Source organism: Syngnathoides biaculeatus, chromosome 14 (assembly GCF_019802595.1).
Source record: "Syngnathoides biaculeatus isolate LvHL_M chromosome 14, ASM1980259v1, whole genome shotgun sequence".
Taxonomy (NCBI): Eukaryota; Metazoa; Chordata; class Actinopteri; order Syngnathiformes; family Syngnathidae; genus Syngnathoides; species Syngnathoides biaculeatus.
In genome coordinates, this window is record NC_084653.1 from 20,722,532 (window position 1) to 20,749,467 (window position 26,936).

The window sequence follows — 26,936 nt, forward strand, 5'->3', positions numbered from 1 at the left end:
ACGTGCGGTCTTCCGTGAGCCTTAATCGATCGTAGATACTTTGTCAACTGTGTGGTAGGCTTTGAAAAATGAATCTAGCGGGCCCCTTGTAACCTAGCAGGATATCTTTCATCATAACTGCAAGTTCCCCAAGTGCATCTGAGGACCCTTTTCTTCATAACATTAATTTTTCCAAGCGCACGCTACTGGCAACCCGTATTGCTTGTGGGAGAACATGGCGGCAGGGTCGTGTCAAGCCATTGCTTAAGACAATGCAGCTATCTGATTGGCTATTGTTGTACGAGTGATTGACAGGTCGGAAAGGTCCATTGGACTAGTCCATGTTAGAGTTACCCTAATACCGCGAGCCAAAAATAAGCAGTTGGAAGAGAGAGGAAAAAAAAAAAAAAATCTTCTGACCTCGATCCAGCTCGCCAAGACAAAATGTCGCCGCCAACTCCCCTCGGACTGATTGTCATTTATCGTGTGGTCAGACTAATGTCACGGTGCCTGATTAAATGGCCAAATCGAGCCCCCAGACGGCGGGAGTCGCATATCTAGCGCGTCCCAATCGTACGTAAGTTGTAAGAGTAGCTCCAGAGGAAAAAAAAAAACAAAAAGTCACAGAAAAAAAAACACAAAAGATCTTAACAGTTCTTGAACAAGCATGGGAGGACGACTGCTTGGCGTCCTGTCTCAACATTGGCAATGTACTCGCTCGCAAGGCTGTAGACAATTAAAAAGTCCCCCTCGGTTTGGCCAACATTGACTTTACGCGCACATTAAGTCAGATAGATGTTTACAAGATGTGTTTAGCATTTGTGTTTTCGCGTTATCTTGCCCGGGCTTATCCCAGGCTCGGTTGACTTTGGGCATGAGAACTGTAGATTGCTCCATTGTAAAAGTTCTGAGTCAGTCAGTTCTCATTAATTGGCATCCCGTTTCAAACCTACATGTGTCCCTGGAACTACCGTTAGTTTGACATTTTTGCAACGGATACAAATCTCATCTTATTTATGGCTGTCATCACGCTGAATTCCTCGCAGGGAACCCAAATCAAAAGCAGGCTCTCGGATGCCGCTCGCCTTCCTCATTCGTCTTTGTGCCGCTGTTTTCATCCAGCACTTCAAGCAACGGCTACAACGTGTACTGAGACCACGAAAAGAGGAAAAGAAGAGCCTGGCGCAACCGCCGCCCGCCACCGTTGCCACAGTGGGACTGGAGGAGACGAAAACAGAGGTCCGGCACATTCCGTACCGCAGCAAGCGGTGCTTCTTTTCATGTGCGGCCCGCTTCCCCGCAGCGCTACAATTGCATTAAGAAACTGCACGGGAAATATTCTGGGGAAAATCCTTTTATTTTTCCGCTTCTGAAGTAATGACGCGCAATGTCCTTAATTGCCGCACGCAGCCTTTGGCTCAGAGGCTGAACTCGTTTATTGCACAACTTTATTTGGATGTTTCACAATTGGGTCCAGAGTAAGTTCTCATAGTTCTTCACTGCTACCCCGGTGATGAAAAGCATGATAGAGTGAAGAAAATAAGTATTTGTACAGCCTGCTATGTTGCAAGTTCTCCCACTTAGAAATCATGGAGGGGTCTGAAATTTTCATCGTAGGTGCATGTCCACTGTGAGAGAAACAATGTATGATTTTTTTAATGATTTATTTGTGCTGCAGCTGCAAATAAGTATTTGAACACCTGTCTATCAGCTAGGATTCTGACCCTCAAAGACCCGTTAGTCCGCCTTTAAAAGTCCACCTCCACTCCATGTATTATCCTGTATCAGATGCACCTGTGTGAGGTCGTTAGCTGCATAAAGACACCTGTCCACCCCATACAATCAGTAAGACTCAACCTTGTAACATGGCCAAGACCAAAGAGCTGTCCAAAGACACCAGAAGAGACAAAATTGTACAACTCCACACAGCTGAAAAGGGCGACAGAGAAATTGCCTAGCAGCTCGGTGAAATAAAGATCCACTGTTGGAGCAATCATTAGAAAATGGAAGAAGCTAAACATGACGCTCAATCTCAATCGGAGTGGAGCCCCATGCGAGATATCACCTCGTGGGGTCTCAATGATCCTTAGAAAGGTGTGGAATCAGCCCAGGACTACACGACAGGACTTGGTCAATGACCTGAAAAGAGCTGGGACCACCGTTTGCAAGGTGACTGTTGGTAATAGACTAAGACGTCATGGTTTGAAATCATGCATGGCACGGAAGGTTCTGCTGCTTAAACTAGCACAAAGCCCGTCTTAAGTTTTCCACTGACGATTTGGACGATACAGAGGAGTAATGGGAGAAAGTTTTGTGGTCAGGTGAGACCAAGATGGAACTTTTTGGTCATAATTCTACTAACCGTGTTTGGAGGAAGATGAATGATGAGTTCCATCCCAAGGACACCATCCCTACTGTGAAACGTGGGGGGTGGTGGCATCATGCTTTGGGGGTGTTTTACTGCACATGGGACAGGACGACTGCACTGTATTAAGGAGAGGATGACCGCGGCCATGTATTGTGAGGTTTTGGGGAACAACCTCTTTCCCTCAATCAGAGCAGTGAAAATGGGTCATGGCTGAGTCTTTCAACATGACAATGACCCGAAGCACACAGCCAGGAAAACCAAGGAGTGGCTCCGTAAGAAGCATATCAAGATTCTGGCGTGGCTTAGCCAGTCTCCAGACCTAAACCCAATAGAAAATCTTTGGTGGGAGAACTTGCAATATACCTGGGTGTTCAAATACTTGTTTTCTTCTCTGTAGATGATATTTGAGTAACATTCAAGTTGTGTTCTGCGCTTTGAACAGGAGCCCAACGCCGTGACGCGAAGTCACCCAGAAGGAGCGTACGCCAACACGATGCTACCCAACCACCACCACCACCCTCGCCATCACCTCGCCGGACACCGCGGCGTGTTCGAGGACTTCACGTGCTAGACGCCGCCGCCGTTTCCCCATCGTTTCCTTTGCGTCGACCACCCGAGAGCGAGAAGAGCCGTCGAGGCGAGGCCTTTGGCCTCAAGCGGCAGTTTCTCCGCTGCCGCCGGTGAAAAGCTCCAGCCAAAGTCCAACACCAAACTTGAGATGCTAACGAAGCACTTGTATGTACAGTATGTAGGCACAATTTGGACACTGCGTTACGTTTTGTTGTTTATTTTTTGTCAGGACGGGAAGGAAACCTTTGACCTGGCCTTGCTTCAAGTGGCAAGTCTGGCACTTTATGTTCGCGTAAGACCAATTTTCCATACGTGCTCCCCCTCCCGAAAGGAAGCGAGGAGGACTGCATGACCCCTTGATGCAATTTATATTGCCCTCACCCCACCAAAAAAAAAAACAAAACCCCACTACGATTTATTTGGTGATTTGTTTCTCTTGATCCATTTTTCCTGAAGCCATCGCCCCTTTTTTCTTCCCACGGAGTATACGCGGTACTGCTGCATTGAGTCATAGCAACATGAAATATCGAATCATTTCAAGAAATAATAAGATCTCTAGATGTTTCTATATTGTATACAAGATGAACTCTAAAGTTAACAAAACTTTTGTGCTTTAGTCATTCAAAATATGAAGAGGTTATTGAGATGGAAATAGATTTTTTTTTTATGAAGAAGATTGAAGCGATATTTATTCTGATTTATTGTAAAAGTCTTAGAGAGAGTAGCATTGTACATTGTAACATAAACATTGTCAAAAAAAATTATGATAAGAACAGGCAGGAGAGAGAGAGAGATTCGGTTTTAATGGTTGTCGTTTATAACTCGTTAATATATAACTTAAGTAATCCTTTTGTTATTTATACATTTTAGAGAAATAATTTTGTATGCGATCACGATTGTAGCAGTCGCTGTACACTGACAACCTGCAGCCGATCCAGAATATCAATACATTTGTACAGGTGAGAACGACGACTATGGATTGTGAATTTTATTTCGTCTTTCTCGAACTGTACGAGGAAATACACGCACGGTGGAACCTCGAAATTCAAAGACCAGGCGAGGTCTTGCGATTGGGAATGTGGCAAAATGTCAGTGAACATGGAAATGGAACATAATGTACATCACTGGCTCGCAGTAATTCGGCAAAAAAATATTCATTAATTTATGTTTTTGGGAAAAAAATACAGACAAGATGTACATTGTAAAATGAAATATTTCATTTTTATGTGAAGAAACTCACCTCCAATGCACAAGCAGTAATTTCCTTTTTTCTTTTTCTTGCAGGAAAAATTCTCCACTCCATTTCGAGCGTATGTATTTTGATTTTTTTTTTCAAATGTTTTGTTTTGTTGTTTTTCTTTTTCACATTTTGGGCAAAAAAAAGTCTTGGGTTAACCCATTCGTGGGCAGCGTCCCATTTTTGGGACATCATGATTTTCACGCATTATATCCTTCACTGTATCAAAATATTCACGTGTTTTGATCTGAAGCCATAATTTGGTATCAGGAGAGGATAACTCATCGGTCAAAGTTAGCAGTTAGATTTTTGGGACGAGATTATAAATTGGTAAAGTTATCATATAACTTAACCATAAACGAAGAAGAAGTGTTATTTTTAGATTTTTATCTCAATAAGGCAAAAAATTGCCACCTTGCCCATGAATGGGTTAAAACAAAAATCAAGATCAAATTTCATCAAAGTCAAAGGACATTTTTTTTTGTACATGATCATTTTTACCATGTTCAAATATTACATAATGGACGCAAGTTTTCATTTATTTATTTATTGATTGACTCGCTCTGATGGAAACCACCCAAAAAAAATTTTTTTTTTAAATCCCAGTTGTGTTGAGCATTTCGAGGTTCCACTGTACGCAAGACGCCACCCAAATTTTAAGGAACGATAAGAGTACGTGCAGGTACTTGACAGTTTTAATCATCATATTCAGGCGAGTATTGAGAGAAGGACGATGGAGCGTCGACTACTTTTTTGCAGTAGCAGCAAGAGTATTTTATTGATTGATTTTTATTTGATCTGAACGACGGGAGGTGTGGAGCACCAGAGACAATCATTGTTAGGTCACTTCGGAGACGAGCGACATCTGCATTCCTGTGTATCCCAATTTAACAGATTTTAGTACAGGAATCTTATAATAAATGTGACTGTCATCTAATTTAAATTCTTTTGAGTACGGACTCAAAAATAAACAAGTTTATGAAGTAAACCTTTGCAAAGTCACACGAATGAACAATTTTATGGAAAGTTGCTTTTCACAAGAATCCGACTGGAACGTGTTTCTGCTTTCCTGAAAAAGCCGAGCTCACGATCACGGAGTCCGTGGACAACAAACGTCCGGATTTGGGATGGCAAATATTGAAATGATTTAACGTTTTCACTTGTTGGTCCTCATCATTTTCTGAGCGGTTGACCAAGGTAAAAAAAAATAAAAATAAAAAAAAACATTTTTTGCTCACTCCACAACGCTGGATAATCTCGCCTTTGCCCATGCCAGTTGTTGGAGGAGGGGGTGGGGGGGTCGCTTTAAATGATGCTTGCCATACGCAGCTGATTATGTATTTGCTGCTGGTTAGTTTTATTTTAAGGTGATGATTACTTTTGTCAGGACTCTGCCAATACAGTAGGAGTAGCATGATCAAAAACATTATTGCGGCGGCACGGTGGAGCAGCTGGTAAAGTGTTGGCCTCACAGTTCTGAGGTCCCGGGTTCAATCCCGACCCCGCCTGTGTGGATTTTGCATGTTCTCCCCGACCCTGCCTGGGTTTTCTCCGGGCACTCCGGTTTCCTTCCACATCCCAAAAACATGCAACATTAATTGGACACTCTAAATTGCCCCTAGGTGTGCTCGTGAGTGCGGCTGTTTGTCTCGAAGTGCCCTGCGATTGGCTGGCGACCAGTTCAGGGTGTACCCTGCCACCTGCCTGTTTGCAGGCGAGACAAGCTCCACCCCTCCTGCGACCCTTGTGTGGATAACCGGCAAAGAAATTGGATGAATGGAAAATTTTTTGTAGAGGAATAATTGTGCCCCCCATGAATTTGATGCACCCCCCCCCCCCGAAGCCTGAAGTCTGCTTTTCCTAACTTTGATTGACAGAAACCGCTCAAATGTGGCCCATTTGTCAGGATTCATGTGCCCCGCCTATTTGTTGACGAACTCGTTTCCATATTTTATGTACAGTAGATTAATTAATGCAAGCTTTTTTTTTTTTTGGAAGATCAGCAATAATAACACTGATGTCGTCGGAGCCCCGAGAATCGAGTTCTTCAATTCAAACTAGCGCCATCAGTTTGCTTTGGAGATCTCCGCATCACTGAGGTGTTAATTGAGGTTAATAGCGCTTTTGAAGTACTCGCTCGCACTATTAACCTCTCTTTTTTTTTTTATTGGTCATTTTCATCTTTTTCACATTTTATGAAGCCCAGAGAGAAGTGCTCCAAATACACAGTATGTTAGGTAACGCCACAGACGGGGAAGTTAAATCTAATGAAAGATTTAGAAGTTATGTGTATTGTGTGCTAAAATATTGATGATGAATGACATGATTCGCACGTTATTTTGCGGAGACCAGTCGTTTTTCAGAGAGGGGCTGGGGTTTGGTGTCCGGGTGGCTAGAAAATTTATTACCCCCAAATTTGAGCTGCTGAAAAACTGCAACTGGAGCTTCCTCTTCTTCCTACTGTAGAGTCAAACTATTTAAAAATAATAGCAATAACTTGGCTGCACGGTGGGCTCAGCTGGAAAACCGTTGGCCTCACAGTTCTGAGGACCTGGGTTCAATCCCGGCCTCCGCCTGTGTGGAGTTTGCGTGTTCTCCCCGTGCCTGCCTGGGTTTCCTCCGGGCACTCCAGTTTCCTCCCACATCCCAAAAACATGCAACATAAATCGGACACTCTAAATTGGCCCTAGGCGTGATTGTGAGTGCGACTGTTTGTCTCAATGTGCCCTGCGATTGGCTGGCGACCAGTTCGGGGTCTACCCCGCCTCCTGCCCGTTGACAGCTGGGACAGACTCCGGCACCCCCCGCGACCCTTGTGAGGATAAGCAGCTAAGAAAATGGGTGGCTGGATGGACGGTGAATGATACAAGCCAGACTGCTTATCGAGTACTTCTTGGTACTGTTGCCTTGACTTACTGCGCTAGATGACTTGTCGAGTTTTGCCTGCTCGCATTTGAAAGTCCGAATTGTCTGTCATTTGTTTCGTGGGGTGCACGCCACGCTGGCAACCCACCACCGACATGCTATCATGCGGCGAGCAGATGTCACTTATACTTAAGCAAATATCTCAATGCGCACAGCGGGACAAAACCGCCCATGTCTACCGTAATTTCCGCCCTACAAGCCGCGACTTTTTTCACACGCTTTCAACCTTGCGGTTTATGCGGTGATGCGGCTAATTTGTGCATTTTTTTTTTTTATATATATATAACGGCCGCAAGGGGGCACTCGGGCGAAAAAGGTAAGAGTGAGGCCGGCCGGTGGAATATATGTGCCGAGGAAGTGACTTTTACCGGTCCGGCCCTGTTAGCGCTGCGCTAGCGTGTTACTGCCCTGTCTCAGTGATTTTTACCAGTATGTTTTTTTTTTTTTTTAAATGCCCTGTTAGCGCGGTGCTAGCATTAGCGCCGCGGCCCTAGCGTTAAACTGTCTGTGTACCATCTTTCTTTGTAAATATTTCGTGTTTCAATGTGGGCACTTGCGCCATTTGCACAGCTGCGGCGTATGTATCTACCAAATTATTTCCTTTACAAATGTACCGGGTGAGGCTTATAACCAGGTCCTCTCTCCATTCCGGTAAATTTTGGTAAAATGTAATAGTTTTTAACAAAACTATATTATTGGCCAGCCAGAATAATTTTTCCCCATTTCAATGAATAGAAAATCCATTAATCTGTTTCAGAAAAAAAGGAAAATAATGATAGCGCTCTATAACACGGGTGTCAGACTCAAGGCCCGGGGCCAGATCCGGCCCGCCACGGGATTTTATGTGGCCCGCGAAGCCAAATCTAGAGTTTCTGTGATTTTTGTAAAAATCTGTACCAAAATTTCAAATTGTCATACATCATAAATGATCAAGTTGAGATATTACAAGCATTTTTGTGTTACCAAACATGAATAGTTGAAAAACATGTTACCCTTTATTTTCTGATTTGGATTCTGGTTCATAAATTGATTATGTAAACATAAGATGAGACCATTAAACATTTTTATTGTTTCACAGTCAAAACGGCCCTCTGAGGGAGACCCCAACGACAACGTGGCCCACGAGAGAAATGAGTTTGACACCCCTGCTCTCTAATATTGAAGTTTATGGAAACATACAGTAATAATAATTTGATCGAATGTAAAGAATTGAAAAAAAAAAGATGCCACAAATTTGCTTCAACTCAGTGGACATCGGGCTGCTCTAACTCAAGTGTGGCAGTATAATACAGACACTGTATTTCTTGCAGCTAGTCAAAACTTAGATCAGTATACCGCAGTAATATTAGTCATTCTTTGCAGAAGATAAAGAATATATCGTTTATTCTTCTATTGTCTGTCTGCATGTGTTGCTTCACGACTGGTGTGCAAATATTCATCACTTGGAGGGTTCGAACCCCACAAAACTGATGCGCTTCGTTAGCTTGTCTGTGAGCTGTAAGCTAAGCAGACTGAAGAATTGTTCAGTCTGCATGTTGTGACGTGACTTGAGTTGAGTTCACTGCCGCTTGCATCTCAAATTCACACTCGCAAGTCTGCAGAAAAACAAAAAAATTGCCACAAATAATGCTCTTGTCTCAAAACATTCTTAAATAGGGTCACTCATATCGCAAAGCAGCAATGAATTTCTTGCTTGCTATTAATTCATACACAGAGCAGGAATAATGTGAAAAATTATAGCTGATCCTTTCAATATGCAGTAAATTTTTTATACAATTTCAACAAACAAGTCCAGTGGCCTTGACTTAACGTTTACTGATGACCACGACATAGATGACTGAGAATTGACATAGGCATGAAGACAAAAAACATTTTTTGTATCGCTATTGTAATAACGTTGGTAATTAAAAAAAAATGACAAAAGCAATTTTGCTATTAGGCTGACAATCTGCTTCCAAAGTAACTTCTTAGCAACAAGTGATCCAAAAACTATGATTTCTGTTTAGAAACGAGTAACGATCAAATGTTTCCAAATGGAAAAATGCGTATTCTCCAGGACACCCCACTACCCCCCCCCCCCCCACCCACAATAATTTGCTGCGCCCGTTAGCCACCCCCAGCCGCCATCTGTCAGCTCGCGTCTTCCTGTCGAGTAATCACGGGCTGTATATGACTGTTTAATATTCATAATCATGTGTCACTGACATTTTCAAAAGGTTCCCAATCGCACTCTCTGCTGGCGTCCCGCGCAGGCCATGCATAACAATCCTTTCCTGCGTCATCAATAATCGCGGCGCAGGGGCCCCGGCCGGGGGGCGTCGCGAAGAATACCCGACGCGGTTTTAGTGCGGAATTTGCTCGAACGCTAGCCGAGGAGCACGCGGCGTCGTCTTTCTTCGCGGCTGCCGTGTTTGGGTCTGTTTCCAGTTTGAGAAACAACGTTTTAAAATGCAGATAAGGGCCGCGTTTACGGAAGAGTCACATGTGCGAGTAAGCCGACCGGGCTGGCTCGGGGGGGGGCTCCGTGTCGGGCCTCGTGGCAGGCGGGACAGCGTGCGGATCTGCCCGCGTTTTGGGGGGGGATTCTCCGAGACCCCGGAGGAGTTTGCTCTGCGGCCCGAGTCTTTGTCACACCATGGCAATTAGTAACTGATGGTCACACTTTGGCAAAAAAAAAAAAAAGTCATCTTAATTAGAATCAGCCTCCAAAAATGTGTTTATTGGAACATGTGACATTTTTCAACACGTCACTTAATAAAGAAAGACAAGCAGCCGTTATTCATATTTGTTTCGAACAATGCTAACAATAACTTGGATCCTTTCACAAGCACTAATAATTTGCACAGCTGAAAAACTGCAACTGGAGCTTCCTCTTCTTCCTACTGTAGAGTCAAACTATTTAAAAATAATAGCAATAACTTGGCTGCACGGTGGGATCAGCTGGTAAACCGTTGGCCTCACAGTTCTGAGGACCTGGGTTCGATCCCGGCCTCCGCCTGTGTGGAGTTTGCGTGTTCTCCCCGTGCCTGCGTGGGTTTCCTCCGGGCACTCCGTTTTCCTCCCACATCCCAAAAACATGCAACGTTAATTGGACACTCTAAATTGCCCCAAGGTGTGATTGTGAGTGCAGCTGTTTGTCTCTATGTGCCCTGCGATTGGCTGGCAACCGGTTCAGGGTGTACCCCGCCTCCTGCCCGTTGACAGCTGGGACAGACTCCAGCACCTCCCGCGACCCTTGTGAGGATAAGCGGCAAAGAAAATGGATGGATGGATAAATCGCCCCTAGGTGTGATTGTGAGTGCGGCAGTTTGTCTCTATGTGCCCTGCAATTGGCTGGCAACCAATTAAGGGTGTACCCCGCCTCCTGCCCATCGACAGCTGGGATAGGCTCCGGCACGCTCCCCAACCCTCGTGAGGATAAGCGTCAGGCAAAGAAAATGGATGGATAAATTGCCCATAGGTGTGATTGTGAGTGCGGCTGTTTGTCTCGATGTGCCCTGTGATTGGCTGGCAACCATTTCAGGGTGTACCCCGCCTCCTACCGGTTGACAGTTGGGATAGGCTCGGCACTTTTCATGAGGATAAGCGGCAAAGAAGATGGATGGATAAATCGCCCCTAGGTGTGATTGTGAGTGCGGCTTTTTGTCTCTATGTGACCTGCGATTGGCTGGAGACCAGTTCAGGGTGTCCCCGCCTCCTGCCCACCGAAAGCTGCGATAGGCTCCAGCACTCCCCGCGACGTTCATGAGGATAAGCATCAAAGATAACTGATGGAAAGCAATAACTTGGTCGGTGGTCCCACACAGTTCTGAGGTCGGGGGTTTGATTCCAAGTTGCTTGCGCAAGCATGGCTTTTCTTCGGGTTTCATTGAGTCGCTTACAGTGCACGCTTTGACCTTTTCATTTTGGAGGTCGCGCCCCAATTCACAGCTGCAGGAGCCAAATTAAAAATCACAAATGCCACTTTTAATAAAAGAACACATGACTGAAGTGATGAACACGCTAGAGCAGGGGTGCCAAACTCATTTTTTGTCGAGGGCCACATTGTAGTTACAATTTCCCCCACAGGGCCATTACGACTATGAATCCATGAAAATCTTTCGCCTCACGGTATTTACAGATTTATGAACTAGTTTTGAATCATAAATCAAGCGGAATGGGGTTTGGTAACAAAAATGCTTGCAATATCTTAACTTTATCATTTATGTTGTTACAATTTGAAATTTTGTTACAGATTATCACAAAAATGATGGAAGTTTATATACATGATTTGCCTTCGCGGCCCACATAAAATCATGCAGCGGGCCAGATCTGGTCCCCGGGCCTTGAGTTTGACACCGATGTGTTAGAGGGTAAATAAAATGAGGAAATGGGCTAAAATTGAGCAAATACCCTTCTTAGGTTCTTTTACCTGTTTTAATTAATGTCAAAATGGAAATGACATTTTATTTGAGTTTTTATTTCTTTTTTTATGAAATATAATATTGCCGCATGGTCTGATTGACCTCAATAAATGACCTTTGACTCACTTAAAAAAAAAAAAAAACTTGATGTGACCTGTGATGTAAAAAAAACCCTCAATGAATCCATACATAGATAAAGTTTTCAACACGACCTTGGGATCAGCTCAATCAGTTTCCTGATGATTTGAAGCAAATACGCCCGCGTGTGGGAGGAGAAAGTGGATTAAACCCAAGTCCAAAATGATGGCTTACAATTAAGTCCCAGCTGCTCTGTCATTATGTGGTTTTACGACATGCCTCGGAGGGTGGGTGCATTTGGACCCCTGACGTAAACTAAAACTGTAATTACGGTTGCGGAATTTCCCCTGCTTTTACCCAAAACAGACCCCACCCCCTCCCCTGAAAGAAAAAGAAAAAAAAATCCAGGTCTGAGATTGGCACAAATGCTAATGGTAAGAACATAAGAAATCAGATTTTTAATAATTGGACAAGAAATAATGATCAATATTCATATTGGTCACAATTGGCACTGCTACAGTAACGCGTTCTTCTGCTGACACCTAAAGGACACACTTGAGTTTACAATTTCAAACAAAAAAGTTTTCTTTTTTGCTTTTACTTATAAAAATGAATAAAAATACACTGCGATAATTTCATGAAACATGTTTTATTTGTATTTTTTTACAAAATTGCATTTCACATTTGATTGGTAATTACAGCAAAGTCAAAAATGAATGAGCATCAATGAAAGTATTGCTTCACTTGCTTTGGTTAGATTAGTACCAGTAACACATTTGGTTCCAAAATCAAAAAAAATGCCACAAAAAAAAACTTAAATAGTTTCTGAAACATACCGTATTACTTATACGGCGTTATTTCAATTTTCAAGGAGGCCAAACGCCACGATATAAACAGCACGTAACAGCAAAGGAGGTGTCGTCATCAGATAATATAAAGTGATGTGTGGAATTAAAAGGCTTTACAAAAGTGTCCATAAAATTAGTGCGTTATTATAAAATAGTCTACAGCATAGTTCAATATTTTCCTACTGTGCTGGCTTTGGTGAATATACACACAGATCACAACTAATTTTGTTCTAGCAAAAATTCACAGTTTTTTGGTTTTTTTTTTTTGTGGAAAGGGGTTCAAGGTGGGGGGGTTGGAACGTTAATTATTGGTTCATTGTGTTGTGCTATTCACAGGAAAACATTCAGCAGAGCGACGTCTCGTTCAAAGACGGCGCTTAAAAAGTTATAATCAGGATACAGCAAAATATGGCGTTTGAAACAATGAGGTCTCAACTTTTAATTAAAAAAAAATTGTACAGCTGATGACCAATACGTAGGACTGAAGTCGGAATGCAATGTTCAGATCAATCACAAACAAGAAAAGAACAAGAAAAAAAACAATAACGTTACTGGGACTTACATCCTTGTCCTTTTCGCTTCTCATTACGTCGAATTCCAGCTCCACGCTGCTATTATTATTCATTCATTGCATGAATCACAGTAGACCAAAAAAAAAAAAAAATCAATACTTGCTCCTTCTCGGGGCAGTTCCGACCTAAAAGCCCGGTTCGGTTCTCATTGGACCAGCGGTACACTTCTTCTTCACTTCTTCTCTACACTTCCTTAATTAAATAAGTAGTTCAAATCATTGCATTTACAGAAATCTTGAAAACTCGACACACACTTTTTAATTAATCTCCTGTAACCTGTGACCAAAAAAAAAAAAAAGAACACAAAAAGTACAATAGGTTCCATATAGTACTGCCAGATAAACGCAGATGTATTCCATCTGGTCGCTCGACGCCGGCGTTAGCAGCGATATTGCACTTCTGAAGTAACCGCAATTGAAAACATTCCTACAACGATTGCTACCGTTCTCGTAAAGTTTCAGCAAAGATCCTAAATCTTCAAATGCAAATGGAGAGAAACGCCGATACGCGATTTGGACTGGCGTCGTTGAAGCCCAAGCCAGTTCAAACAGTAGCGCTTATCGAGCTAATGCGACGCACATTGTCCCCGTGAATTTCTGCCACATAACTTTCAAAGTATTCCGTGCTTCACGCAGAAAATACTGGCGGAAAAAAACACATTTTGCTTTCATATATAGATAGATACTTCTTTCAGGCTTTCTGCGGCTACATTTTTAGTAACAAGCATTCAAGAATAATGTACCGTAATTTCCGGCCTAATTAGCCGCGACTTTTTCCACATGCTTTCCACCATTTATGCGGTGATGCGGCTAATTTGTGTATTTTTTCTAACAGCCGCGAGGGGGCACTCAAGCGGAAAAGCTAAGAGTGAGACTGGTGGAATACATGTGCCGAGGAAGTGGTTTTCTTTTACAGGTCCGGCCCTGTTAGCGCTGCACTAGCGTGTTACTGCCGTGTCTCAGTGATTTTTACTAGTATGTTTTGTTTTGTTTTTTTTTTTTAAACCGGCCCTGTTAGCGGAGCGCTAGAACTAGCACAGGGTTCACCAACCTTTTTGAGGCTAAGGGCTACTTCGTGAGCAGCGATCATATGACGGGCTACGTGACCTGTTAGGGGCAAGCTTCCAAAATAACAAAACTCCTTAAACTTTAGAAATATATAAATACTTTATATTATATGACATTGTCTTTAAAATTTTCATAGTAAAAAAGTCAGATTCAAAAGTTAAAGGACAAATAAAACTATAACTATTTGTAACGTGTGCTATTTTTAGAACATGCCTCGCGGGTGCCTTAAGTGGTCCTCGTGGGCAACCATGCGCCCACGGGGGCCACGTTGGTGACCCCTGCATTAGTGTTAGCGCGCTAGCGTTAGCATTACCGCGGCGGCACTAGCATTTGTGTTAGCGCAGTGGCGCTATCGTTAGGTTGGTGGCGTTAGCATTAGAGCGGCGGCGCTAGCGTTAACCTCTCTGTGTACCGTCTTTCTTTGTAAATATCTCGTGTTTCAATGTGTTCACTTGCGGCTTTTTCACTGGTGCGGCGCATGTATGTACCAAATGGTATTTCCTTCACAAATGTACTGGGTGAGGCTTGTAACCAGTTGCACTCTGGAGGCCAGGAATTACGCCTAGCATTAGCATTCGAGCGCCAGCGCTAGCGTTAGCGAAGCGGCGCTAACTTTAAACTCTGTGTACTGTTTTTCTTTGTAAATATCTCTTGTTTCTATGTGGGCACTTGCGGATTTTACACAGCTGCGGCCTATGTATGTATCAAATGATACATACAATGTACATATGCGCTCTGTAGGCCGGGAATTACGGTACACACGTAGAATACCTCACGGAATATCTGCTGTCAGGAAATACTTTGTGACGGGCGCTTGAGCACCAAAGAGCCTCTAAAACCAGAATGCAACGTTCTCGACTCGGTTTCATCGCGTATCGAAAAACCAAAAACGGATGAAAAATAGGGCCACTGCAGCGCCTGCGTGGCAAAATATTTTGCGACATAAATATGAACCACCTGATGGAAAATCAGTTTCAAGGCACAATTACAGCAATTTCCTTGGAATACACTCACATCTGTAACGTCGGAAATGCGCACACAACCCGCGGTGCGCAGGTTTGATGCATATCTAGAGATTAGATCCATAATAATAGACGGCCAAGGTTGATATTTTGGTCAGTGGAGGTGTACGGAACACCAGAAGACAACCACAGGAGGCATACGAACAACGCGCAAATTCCAAAACTAAAACAGGTTTTACGCAGAGACCCTCGCCGGTAACAGTGCAAACCACTTTTGGAACGTTTGATTTGGTTGACTTGGACTGACCACCGTGAAAACTCCCGAAAGCAGCAACGCTCTGTCCAGCACAAACGATTGCAGACTTCCCCCTAGTGCAAAATGAAAAGAACCCGGTAGCGCAAAACCAAGATAAAGATCCGAGTTAATACTGAAACAGGGCAGCAGGTGCAGAAAGAAAAAAATAAGGAGTGTTATTTGACGGTGGAGCTGACTGGCGGCATGTCAACACGCCTTCATCGAAAATAGCTGCACAACAACGCCCTGTTTCGCTAACATAGTGGTCAAATATTGCTCATTGCGTGGCAGAAGGGTAGGAAAGTATTTGCACACCTAACCACACGAGCGGGCACCTCCGAACTGTCGAGTAGTCCGCGGGGTTGCGCAAGTACTTTCCACAGGTGGCGGGCCGTGAGACTTCAATCATAGGTGGACGGCGTCGCGCGTGATCTTTCAAGAGAAAAATGACATTTCTGGGTACCAGGTGAGATTGGGTTGACCTTCGCCGAGCCGTACCAATGCAGTATACAAAGTTAATACCTTGGTTTTACAATAATACTCAACTATTTTTAGCATTTGTACTGTACCTGAGGCTAAAAAGTGAAGCGTGGAGAGTCTGTCTCCGAAAGGCACGTGTGCAGTCAACGAATGTGGCTGTTATTGCTACGGTGGCCAGGGAAATGCTGCGCTTCGTCCTTGACAATGGCGCCATGTTGCTTGTGGTTCTACGGAATGATAACGCGGCACCTGAAGACGTTGAGGGTCGCAGTTTTTCTGTTGGAATGTGCGCGAGGGTCAACCGCCAGGTGGGCGGGCGTGAGTCACCGAAACGATCCGCTCACGGTTGGTTGTCCGATTCAGTCGTGTTTGGGCGCGTTGAAAGGTCACCGTTGTAAACAAGGTACCCCGAGAAATGGACTACACCGTGTGCGAAGGTCAGTGTTGCCAATATATTCGGACGCACTGAAATAGTTTTGTCCCAGTAACTGTTTGTTTTTTTATGTAACATGCAAGTGTCGAGGTTTGGCTGTTTGCTCTCAAGTGCTATTTCCTTGTTCTGGTTCAAACAGGAGCATGGCCAGTTGGGAACGGGAACCGATCCCTTCCAAATTGCTCTGAACACACCTGTGGTAGATGTCCTCACTGAGCCGCGGGTTGCAAGCTTGGTAGCGGTAGCCCTGGTGTAACGCCGGTTCTACTGCCCTGAATACATGTAGCCCGGAGTACTTGACGAACATGTCGTAAATGTCCAGGGTCTCTAGGATCTCCTCGTTCTCTTGGACATCACCGACCATTTTCGTGCGCGTTGCCATGAAGTCCGCGTTGTAGAAACAAGCTTCGTCAAACGACCACCGATCAAAATGTCCCGAGTCCTTGACCAGGTCGATCGTGGCCGGCCGCGGCTGGCTGTGATAGGCCACGTCGGGGTTGTAATCCTGGAAATGGATGGGGAAGAACACTTGCCAGTTGTTGATGGAGTTCATGCGACAGCGGTTCAGAAACTCTGAATTGACGTTGGTGTTGACGCTAGCGAGAAGGAACAAGGTGTCGACTGGGTGCTTCTTGGAGATGATGTCCATGAATTTGATCTGAGACGGTGTGTCTGTCTTGACGCTTATCCAAGGGATTTTCACTGCGGGGTATTTGCGCTCGTAGAGGTTTATCTGCGTCTTAACGCCGGCAAATATATCATTCTGGTTAACTTGCTGTGCTTCCACGGGGTCGTAAATGAACAGGAAGGTCAGGATGATGTTTTCGCTCGTCTCAAAGGCATTGGAGGCGAAGACCTTTAAGAAATGCTCCACGTAGTCCCGATCCAACGCGGTAATCGGTATGATGGCGTGAACCCTGGTACCTTCCGTGACATAGGGCATGGGAATTATCTCTAGCTGGCTCAAAGGTCGAAGCAGATGAACGCGCTTGGTGATAGAACGGCTGTGACCTTTTTGGTTGGCTACCTCTAGCTGTAAGTCCAAGGTGTACTCCATCCCTCTTGTAGGATCAAAGCGCCTGTAGCCATTGACCAGGCGTTGCTTCTTCAGGTGCAAGATTGGCTTGTACTTCTTGTTCAGCTCTCCAACGGCTACGTCAATGACGTCGGCCACGTCGAGGCGGTCGACGCCACCCAATTCGCACTTTGGGGATCCGTCAACGCATGAATAAATCTCCTCTTCCGTGAAGTATTCCCATTTTAAAACTTCAAAGCGAGACTTTGGTTCAAAGGGCGGGTTGATTCCTACCGGCCACTGCGCAGTTCGGCTGCCGTCAAAGGCGTCAACGCTGACGTTTTTTATTTCCGCCTGTTGGAGGGACAAGTAGAATCATCACACGACCGATTTGGCAGCGCCGGTGCTACGGCTTAGGCGCAAGACTGGCTCGGCGCTAACAGCTGATTTGTGACACTTGAAAATCAGCTTACCTGGATTTTAGCAATCTCGTCGTAAGTCTTCTGCAGTTCAATCTCAGTGAAGTGTCTGTGCAGCCGATACATCTGTTCGGGGTCGGACACTGGATGGACGGTCAGAGCTCTTCGAAACTGCTCGCTCTCCTCCTTGCTGGGGTCGGAGTTTTTCTCCAACTGATAATGGTGGTACTCGAGCCCCTAATACAGAAGAAGGAATATAAGATTCAGCTAAAATTCAACATAATGAAGAAAGATGGTGGGATAATTAAAATTGAATTTACAAATCAAAGGCATCACATTATGTGGGGGGACTGGGATATCTGTCATTGAATTGATGACACATTTAAAAGAGAAAATAATTAAAACGCAGACGTCTGCCTTGGTGAGACATGAGCAATTTTTGTCTGAGACTAAAGATCCACGTTTTCTTTCCACGTCCTCGTTTCTTTCATCCTGTGAGGCTCTCCAATTGTTTTTATTTCCATAAAATTTGGTTTGTTTTGGCTCGGTTCACAGGGGGAAAAAAAAAAAAAGTATACGTATATTTATATTCTGTCCATTAGTCATAGTTCCCGTGAAGCTATGGAGGATTGTCGTGCTAAGCGTCTGACACTACTTCATAATCTTCTAACGGTTTTCCAAATGCTCCCTGATGATTGATGAAGAACACCCCAAATTAGCTCCGGTCAAAACGGAATCGGAACGATGCCAACGTCGCTTCTCCGCCGCCGGGAAGGTTAACTCATCGAACTCCAAGCACGTCTGAAACTCCAAAACAGACGATGTACCGCGTGGCTTACAGGAGATTTACAGTCTGTTCCGTCCTTGTTTCGGTTCCCTTCCCCTCAACAGCAGACACGGTTTTAAAAAAAATAAGAATAATAAAGTATTAGCAACCCACTCTATCATATAAATTCCAGCTCAATTCAAGCATGGTAATCACAGATTTATATAGCTCCCTTGCACTTTTAAGGAAAAACGCTACGGGTCGGGCCCACGATAGTTAAGACCCTCACTATCACCTTGGCACAGCTGGTTCTAATGACCGTCGGCCATGATTTTTGCATTGAAGTCTTTGTGTTCATTTTAACTATAAACTGTCTCCTTCTCTTGCGCTTCAGATTACACATTGTGAAACATAGTGTCGGAAATATCAGTATGTTTTGAGGATTCTACAGCATACCGATATACACGGGGTCATTTTTGCAGAAGATAAAAAATATATGGCTGAGTATTGTTATTTTAGCTCCATCTACACATTTCCCACTTATGATATTATATGTCAGTATTGAGCTTGTTGACTTGAAGGCAAAATTTAGTGGTTGGACAAATACATTAATAAGTAAACCTCTTTGTTTGACGTTTCGTCTGACAGTCAACCTCAACTGGGAGAAGCAATAAACATCCATCCATTGAGCCATTTTCTTTGCTGCTTATCCTCACAAGGGTCACAGGGAGCGCTGGAGCCTATCCTAGCTGTCAACAGGCAGGAGGCGGGTTACACCCTGAACTGGTTGGGAGCCAATCGCAGGGCACATCGAGGCAAACAGCCGCACTCACAATCACACCTTGGGGCAATTTAGAGTGTCCAATTAATGTGCATGTTTTTGGAATGTGGGAGGAAACCGGAGTGCCCGGAGGAAACCCACGCAGGCACGGGGAGAACATGCAAACTCCACACAGGTTGGCCCGGGATTAAACCCGGGACCTCAGAACTGTGAGGCCAACGCTTTAAAAGCTGCGCTACCGTGCCGCTAGCAATAAATAATGATAATAAATATATATATATTTTTTTTAGAATTCTCTGAAACTCTAGAAACCCTGTCCAACTGCTGCCTTGTCGTGAAGTACACTGCCACCAAATAGTGGTTGCATTTCAAAGATCATATGAACAATTATTCATATTTCAGGGAAAAAAAAAAACAAGTCGGATCTCAGGGCACCACTGTACGATGAAAGCAACTGAAGAACTTTTCAAGAAAAACACATGAAATGCTCTCGTCGGCCAAGTTAATGGTCTGATCCGAAGTAGGAAAGGCATACTTTTTCCGTTGACTGGAGACAAAGCTCAAGGTGCCAAAACCCACAGACGAGCAGCCGTTGAAAGATATACGGTACAATTCCGTCGCTATCTTTTCCAGTGCGATGGTGTGTTTAACAGGCCCCCCCCAAAAAAAACTTTTACATACCTCAAAGTTGTTGACACAGTTTGTCGACGTGTAGTCAATGATGCATCTCCCCAGCCACTCGTCGGGCCTGGCGCTCAGAATGTCGTTGCGGCAATTTTCAAGGAAGGGTTGAAGTCTAAGCAGCAAAGTTCGAGAGAGGAGGTACCCAAAGCCCCCGTAGCAGTAGCTGCCTTCCATCTCCCCGCCTATGAACTCCTCCGGACAACCCATGTAAACCTCTCGGTTCATGCTCAGGTGCTCCACGAGGTTTTTGATCCTGTCGGCCTCCGTGTACACGTCGTCTTGGACGAAGTAGAACCAGTCGTACTCGTGGATGTAATGGTCGAAAATGTACTTCATGGTCTGAAACATGTTCCAGATCAGTCTTTCGTCGCCGTGCGAGACCACAAACATGCCGTGGGGGCTTTTGCGGTTGCGCGTGCCCGTGAAGAAAATCACAGTGTCCAGATGATGGCTAATGGTGCGATTGACAGCTACGCCCAAGGTGTTTATGGTGTTTTTCGAAGTCAGGACTCCAACGAACAGACGCTCGTGAATCCCCAGTTCTGTGCTGATATATTTGGCCCTGAAAAAGACGCCAAAAAACAAGTTAGTGTACTGCCTTGTTTGTTTGTTTATTTTTTGATATCTATGGTTCTACGCATTCCGTGATCTAAAATGCTTTTATTTGTGTCAAAAAGACGTTTCCTGAGAACTAGCAATCGCCGCATGGGGTATTGAACTTCATTCAATATCGATGTCGCACGAGGTGTGAGGACTAATACTTCTAATAAACTACCAAAAAAATCCTTATAGAGAGCAAATAATCCTTATAACATACCAAAGCAAATTATATGTCAAAATAACTGCGGGAAAAAACACAAAGTTTTTCAATTTTTTTTTGTAGATCTCCATAATGATAATATCTGAAGTTAATGTCTAATTATCAAAGTCTATTTAGTGGCATTACTGTGTTCAGAATTGTATTCATGCGTAACAGGTATGAAATATTCGAACATCCCAGAACGACGTTAAATGTACGTGGAGCTTCCTCACTGGAACAGGTGACTAGAGTACACGTTAGTATAAAAGCGGTGGTGCATATTCAGTCAATCACATTTAAAAAATGTATGGGTGTGGTCAGTCATGCTCGCAGATGAAGTTGCGGGTGCGATAAGGGATGGACCTTAAAATAACTTACTGGGTTAATGTGACATCACTCTAAATTAAAAATAAAATAAATACATATATAAAATAGAAAACACAAATTTCAAACTCAGAAATGATAATTTCCAATTTCAACTGATATTAGTAGAACATGATATCAAACAGTATTTAAAAATTCTTGATCTGACAAACTTTATCTGAAGAAAAGTTAAACGCACTGGCCTGTCAAGGAATGAACACAAACGGTCGATACCCGCAATGTTTTGAAAATGCCAAAAGTTTAGTTCAACATAATCGGCGTTCGTGGCAACAAGCTAGCGAATACATTGGAACAAACATTCCTGTCGGCCATCGTGATGTATTGTTATAATCTAGCGTAATTTACAGTGGTATCTATTGTCAATCTCTTGATGAAAGCTAGCAGTAGATGATCTATATCTTCCTAGAGCATGTAGAGGGGAAAAGTTTTCAATTTCAAGGTAACGCAATACCACGAGGTAAAATGACCGTTCACGTTTAGATACGTGGACAGACTAGTCTAACGTGAGAACTTGCATCAAGTCAAAGTAAATCACAATCCCGTACTTATTATAGTTAGATACTGAAACATTACCCGTGTTATATCCCAGAAATGTTTTCAGCCTAACTGAATTTCCTTTGACATGACTCATGATGTTGATGACTTTCGACGTAAACGCGCTCGCAGTACGTGAAGCAGGTCGGAACACGTGCTTTTGGCATCACTTCCGAACATGCTCAGTTCGGTTAACTTGCATTTCCTGTTTCCGGGTGAATGCTAATTGTTTAGGATCAGGCTTCTTTTGTTACCACCATTTATGAAATAAACACGTAAATTAATGTCAAGACTACACAAAATAAGCGACGTCTTTCAATATCTATTTTTTGCCAACTCTTGGCAAATTTTACGCGCGTGATTGTTCACGCTCGACTGTGCAGATTTGCGAGCGCGATGGCGCTCGTCAAATCACGGTGACGACATATTGTTCATGGGAAGATAAAATAACTTTATTGGATAACTTTTTTTCCGGAAGTGAAATGGAGAGATCGGACAACCGACCCCCAGATTCGCTGAGTCGCTTTCAGCGGAGGTCAAGTGTAACGACGAGAGTGGTGCAATCGATCATCTAATCAATCAACAACAGTTTTGATAATCGATTCATTCTTAAGCGCCTTGTTTGATTTCAATTCGTCAGAATCCTCCGTCAGTAAACACTCTTTAGTGCTTTGTTGTGTTTCATCAAAATACAACATTTGCAAACATCTGCTTCTGTTTTTTTGCAAACAATGACCAACGCTTTTGCCCACTTTCTGACATGTCACACAGACCGAACCAGTTACTCAAATCAGTTTATCAAATTATGGGGAAAAACAAACACTAGTCTGATTTACCGATTACAAAAAATACTTGTTGTTAGCAGCTGTCGTATGACTAACCTGTAATTGTACTGTCATTGATCCGGGAGCTACCTCAGAAGTGCCTAGCGCTTTGCGTTAATCAGGACCAAAAACAAGTAGGTTTGTTTGTGTGCTTGTGCACGTGTTTTTGCGCGCCTGTTCCGTTCCCTCCACTCATATGATTCTTGTTAACTCTTCAGAACAAAAACGCTCTCAGCATTTTGGCGTCACCAAATGCAAGAATGTCTTGGAGATCGTCACACGGTTTGTTCCAGCGCATCTTTGCGAGTAAATCTTTGCAGCGCCGGTGCGTAGAAAAAGAAGAAATGGAAACGGACTTCGTGGCAAAAATGATACGAGGGTGGCACTTGTTGAAAGGTGCAACTGAGGATACTTCAATTTATCACTCATTACTGAAAAAGGACAGGTTGACATTTTCATACAACTCTGTTTGATTTGGAGCAGCAGTGTGCAAAGTGCGGCGCAGGAGCCAAAATTCGGCCCGTCGCGTTCTTTAGTCAGACCCACGGAAAAATGTACATGAATTTTTTGCCTTATTGACATAAAAGTCTCCTAACAGGCCACAATCAAGGAAATAACACTTCTTTTTTGTTTATGGTTAAGTTATATGATAACTTTACTCATTTACAATCTCGTCCCAAAAATGGGACGCTGCCCGCGATTGGGTACTTGGGTTTTCTTAGTTGATCGTCCCAAAAAACAGAATCAGAATCAGATTAAAATACTTAAATATTGTGATATACCGAAGAATATAATGCGTGAGAATCATGATGTCCCAAAAATCGGACGCCGCCCACGAATGGGTTAATTTAGGATTTCAGTTTTCTTTTTTCCTATAACTGGCTAATGTATTTAATCTTCATTTATCAAATTTGATTTATTTTGACCATAATACCAATTATGGCTGAAATTAAAAATTCTTCATGTACATTTAACATTTGAAATGTTGACGAAAAACAATACAAGACAATACAATTTTAAAATGCTCTGCATTTGCTGGTGACCAGTCCCGGCTCGACAGTAAACCGTCTGTCACAACAAGTATGACACACACGTCGCTAATTATTAAGATATGAATAGAGCATGTGAAGGTTGTCTCACATGATCTAGGAACAAATATTACACGCACAGAGCTAATAGTCATTAGTCAGTCAACATGACAACATATCAGTAAAGTATTCGAAGATAGATAGATAGATAGATAGATAGATAATGTCAAAACTTTCTCTACCACGAATGTGACCAATAACGTGTGCAACTCAATTGAAAGAAAAGCTAGGAAGTAAGTGAGAAGTAAAAATAAACTGCTATTTTAGATAGACAGACAGACAGAAATTGCACCCAAGGATGAACGAGATTTGCGCTAGTCCAGAAATGGATTTACACAAATCGCAATACAAATGAGGAAATTACATCATCAAGTGGGTTTTTTCGCGAATTATTGAATGCGATGGTTTGTACACTTCTGACTACGAAGAAAGTCGTGAAAAATTGTCTAACAAAATCATTTTGTCATGATTCTGCCAATCAGTACATTGAAATAACGTTGGTAATCCTAACTGACTTAAAATAGGAAAACTTCTGATTGATATCATGTCAGACTAAGACAAAAAGCATGTCTTGACACAATGTATGGAAACATCTGGTTTCGACAGTAGATAGACTTCCTTATTGTGACTTTTAACACTGATGTAAGTGTACAAAATGCAGACAAACAATTTCAACAAGTGCCATGCTCAAAACTTGTACCTAAAAACATGAATTAAAAATAATAGAACTGTCGTTGAAAGCCAACATTTGTCAACCCCTGATTTACATGCTTCATCCATCCATCCATCCATCCAGTTCTACGCCACTTATCCTCACTCTCGGGGCCATTATTGAAAGAAAAATACCCACATCAGGAAACCATACGTACCGAAAAACTTTCTTTGCGGTACTCGGCGCGACTTGCTTGTACGGCACTATTCTCGGCTGGAAATCCGCTTCGGTCTCGGCGTCGTTGGCGACGGCAATGGAGTTGGGTTTGCGGGCACCTTTGGGCTGTTCGTCGCGGCCCAGAGGGGCGCCCTCGTCCGCGGCACACGCGTCTTCGCTCCAGTTCACGCTGAGCAAACTCAAGGTGAATCCTAAAGAAATGCCGATTACCACCGGGCCCATCGAGCGCAGGGCTGAAAGAAGGGCTGGAAACCTCATAGTGCCGCCTCGGCTCCTCTCAACCGGAGCGTCCCGCTGCGCTTTTCGGGAACCTCCGGCGGGGTTTTGTGGACACGCTACGGGTCGACTACATCAAGTCGGAGGTGTTTCGTCATCCAACTTGTGGGAAAAAGAAAGTTCTTCCTTTCAAAAAAAAAAAAAAAAAAAAAAAATGCTTGGGTTTCTTACGTGTCAGGACCGCTGCTTATATAGCTCCGCCCCCCTCGGTCCTAAGCTCCACAAGCCCGGAGGCGGCGACAGGCGACAGGCGGCAACAGGCGGGCCGAGTTCCGGTCGGTGGCCGTGTGACGTCCGCATCCGATCCCCGGGGCGGTCGCCAGGGGTCGGTTGCCCCGGTGCCACACTTACCTCTCATTTCAATCGGTCCGTTGAAGATCCCACAGTGGACTCTTAAAATGGCACGGAATTGTTTCATTAGACGTTCCAGAGCCGCATTTGATTCTTTTTTTTAATTTAGATTTTAATTGTTAGAGCAACAAATCAAGTCAAAACAAATAAAGAAATAAATCAATGAGGGCGAAGCTAACGTGCATGTAAAAAGGTCACGTTTTAAACAGTGTTATTTATAGATTTTATTATCTTCATAACCAACCATTTAAGAAAATTAAAGGGAATTTATTTTACGGCCTTAATCTATCCATTATCTTTGCCGCTTAGCCCCCCAAGGTCACAGGGAGGGCTGGAGCAGTTGTAGAACCATCTCAAGGATGATCAGTAGAAATCAGGGACACGTGAGCTTAAGTATGAGTCTCAAATTATCCATCCATTTTCTTAGCCCCTTATCCTCACAAGGGTCGCGGGAGTGGTAGAGCCTATCGCAGCTGTCAACGAGCAGGAGGCGGGGTGCACGGTGAAGTGGTTGCCAGCCAATCGCAGGGCACATGGAGACAAACGGCTGCACTCACAATCACACCTTGGGACAATTTAGAGCGTCCGACTAATGTTGCGTGTTTTTGGGATGTGGGAGGAAACCGGAGTGCCCACCCGGAGAAAACCCACGCAGGCACGGGGAGAACATGCAAACTCCACAGGGGCAGGGCCGGGATTGAACCCGTGTCCTCAGAACTGTGAGGCCAACGCTTTACCAGCTGCACTCCACCGTGCCGCCTATCAACCAATCATTTCAAAAAATTAAAGATAGTTTATTTTATTGCCATAAAATACAAGTTTAATCCATTCCTTGACCACACATAATGTAAACAGCTCATATCCAGTGGCGGTTCTAGGCGGGGTCAGGGAGGCCCCCCCCCCCTCAACACTGTGCCTGTACCCCCCCCCCCTCCAAACAGTTACGACATTGTAGTGTCGTAAGCATCAGCAGCTCGTGCGCACTACCGGCTACGCGCTTGCTGCAAATGAAAACAAACAATGATTCACGACACAGAGCACAACTTACAGTTTCGGTTAAAACAAGACCAAAAAAAAAAACAAGTGAGTAAAAACAGACAACTATTATGAAAGAAATGTCTACGATTACGAGTGATCCATACCTACTGTATTGCTAGGCAGGCCAGGGAAGTCCACTTCTCCCAGGGGAACAATATAGAAATAATCATTTCTGTTATTGCGCCGACAACAAAGGCCATTTAGTTTCGCTTGGGTTCAATATCCTAGTGCACGGGTGTCAAACTCAAGGCCTGGGGCCCACATCTGGCCCACCACATAATTTCATGTGGCCCGCGGAGGCAAATCATGTGCATCAACTTCCATTATTTTTTTGGTTCGAATCTGTACCAAAATTTCAAATTGTCATATCATAAATGGGGCGGCACGGTGGGATCAGCTGGTAAAGCGTTGGCCTCGCAGTTCTGAGGTCCCGGGTTCGATCCCGGCCCCGCCTGTGTGGAGCTTGCATGTTTTCCCCGTGCCTGCGTGGGTTTCCTCCGGGCACTCCGGTTTCCTCTCACATTCCAAAAACACGCAACATTAATTGGACACTCTGAATTGCCCCTCGGTGTGATTACGTGTGCGGCTGTTTGTCTCTGTGACCTGCGATTGGCTGGCAACCAGTTCAGGGTGTACCCCGCCTCCTGCCCGTTGACAGCTGGGATAGGCTCCGGTACGCCCCGTGACTCTTGTGAGGGTAAGTGGCAAAGAAATTGAGGGATAGATGGATGGATAGTTATGGTGTCTGTCTACATGTGTTGTGCCACCATTTGAGTTAGAATATCTGTTGCTTATTGGTTATAAAACAACAACGCTGATGCTTATCATCAGCCCATCTATGGCATTTTTTTTTTGTTTAGTTTGAAAATTA

The 26,936-nt window shown here is 43.9% G+C and overlaps 2 protein-coding genes across 10 annotated transcripts in view; one reads left to right on the top strand and one right to left on the bottom strand.

The window, feature by feature from the left end:
- asic4a (acid-sensing (proton-gated) ion channel family member 4a) overlaps positions 1–5,024 on the top strand; it is a 186,489-nt gene extending 181,465 nt beyond the window's left edge. For 8 of the 9 annotated variants that reach the window (XM_061842114.1, XM_061842113.1, XM_061842110.1 and 5 more), the window contains 2 exons: positions 1,102–1,218; positions 2,790–5,024. In XM_061842114.1, coding sequence (XP_061698098.1) covers positions 1,102–1,218; positions 2,790–2,918 — 246 coding nt within the window. In that variant the 3' untranslated portion in view covers positions 2,919–5,024. The remainder of the gene's footprint in view (positions 1–1,101; positions 1,219–2,789) is intronic. The other variant, XR_009798193.1, reaches the window with a different exon arrangement.
- Positions 5,025–12,241: 7,217 nt separating this feature from the next.
- On the bottom strand, positions 12,242–24,790 carry chpfa (chondroitin polymerizing factor a). Its single transcript, XM_061842298.1, has 4 exons — positions 24,381–24,790; positions 19,880–20,444; positions 17,706–17,888; positions 12,242–17,586 (listed from the first exon to the last, which is right to left on the bottom strand). The coding sequence occupies exons 1-4, from the start codon at positions 24,656–24,658 to the stop codon at positions 16,324–16,326; spliced, it is 2,289 nt and encodes a 762-aa protein (XP_061698282.1). The 5' UTR covers positions 24,659–24,790; the 3' UTR covers positions 12,242–16,323.
- Positions 24,791–26,936: the final 2,146 nt, after the last annotated feature.

Bases quoted from the DNA above. Each gene is read 5' to 3' on its own strand.
- chpfa (XM_061842298.1), bottom strand. From the start codon at position 24,658: ATGAGGTTTCCAGCCCTTCTTTCAGCCCTGCGCTCGATGGGCCCGGTG. The intron at 20,445-24,380 runs GTACGTATGGTT...CGTCTTTTTCAG, and splicing joins ACCGCAAAGAAAGTTTTTCG to GGCCAAATATATCAGCACAG. The intron at 17,889-19,879 runs GTATGTAAAAGT...CTTCTGTATTAG, and splicing joins ACTGTGTCAACAACTTTGAG to GGGCTCGAGTACCACCATTA.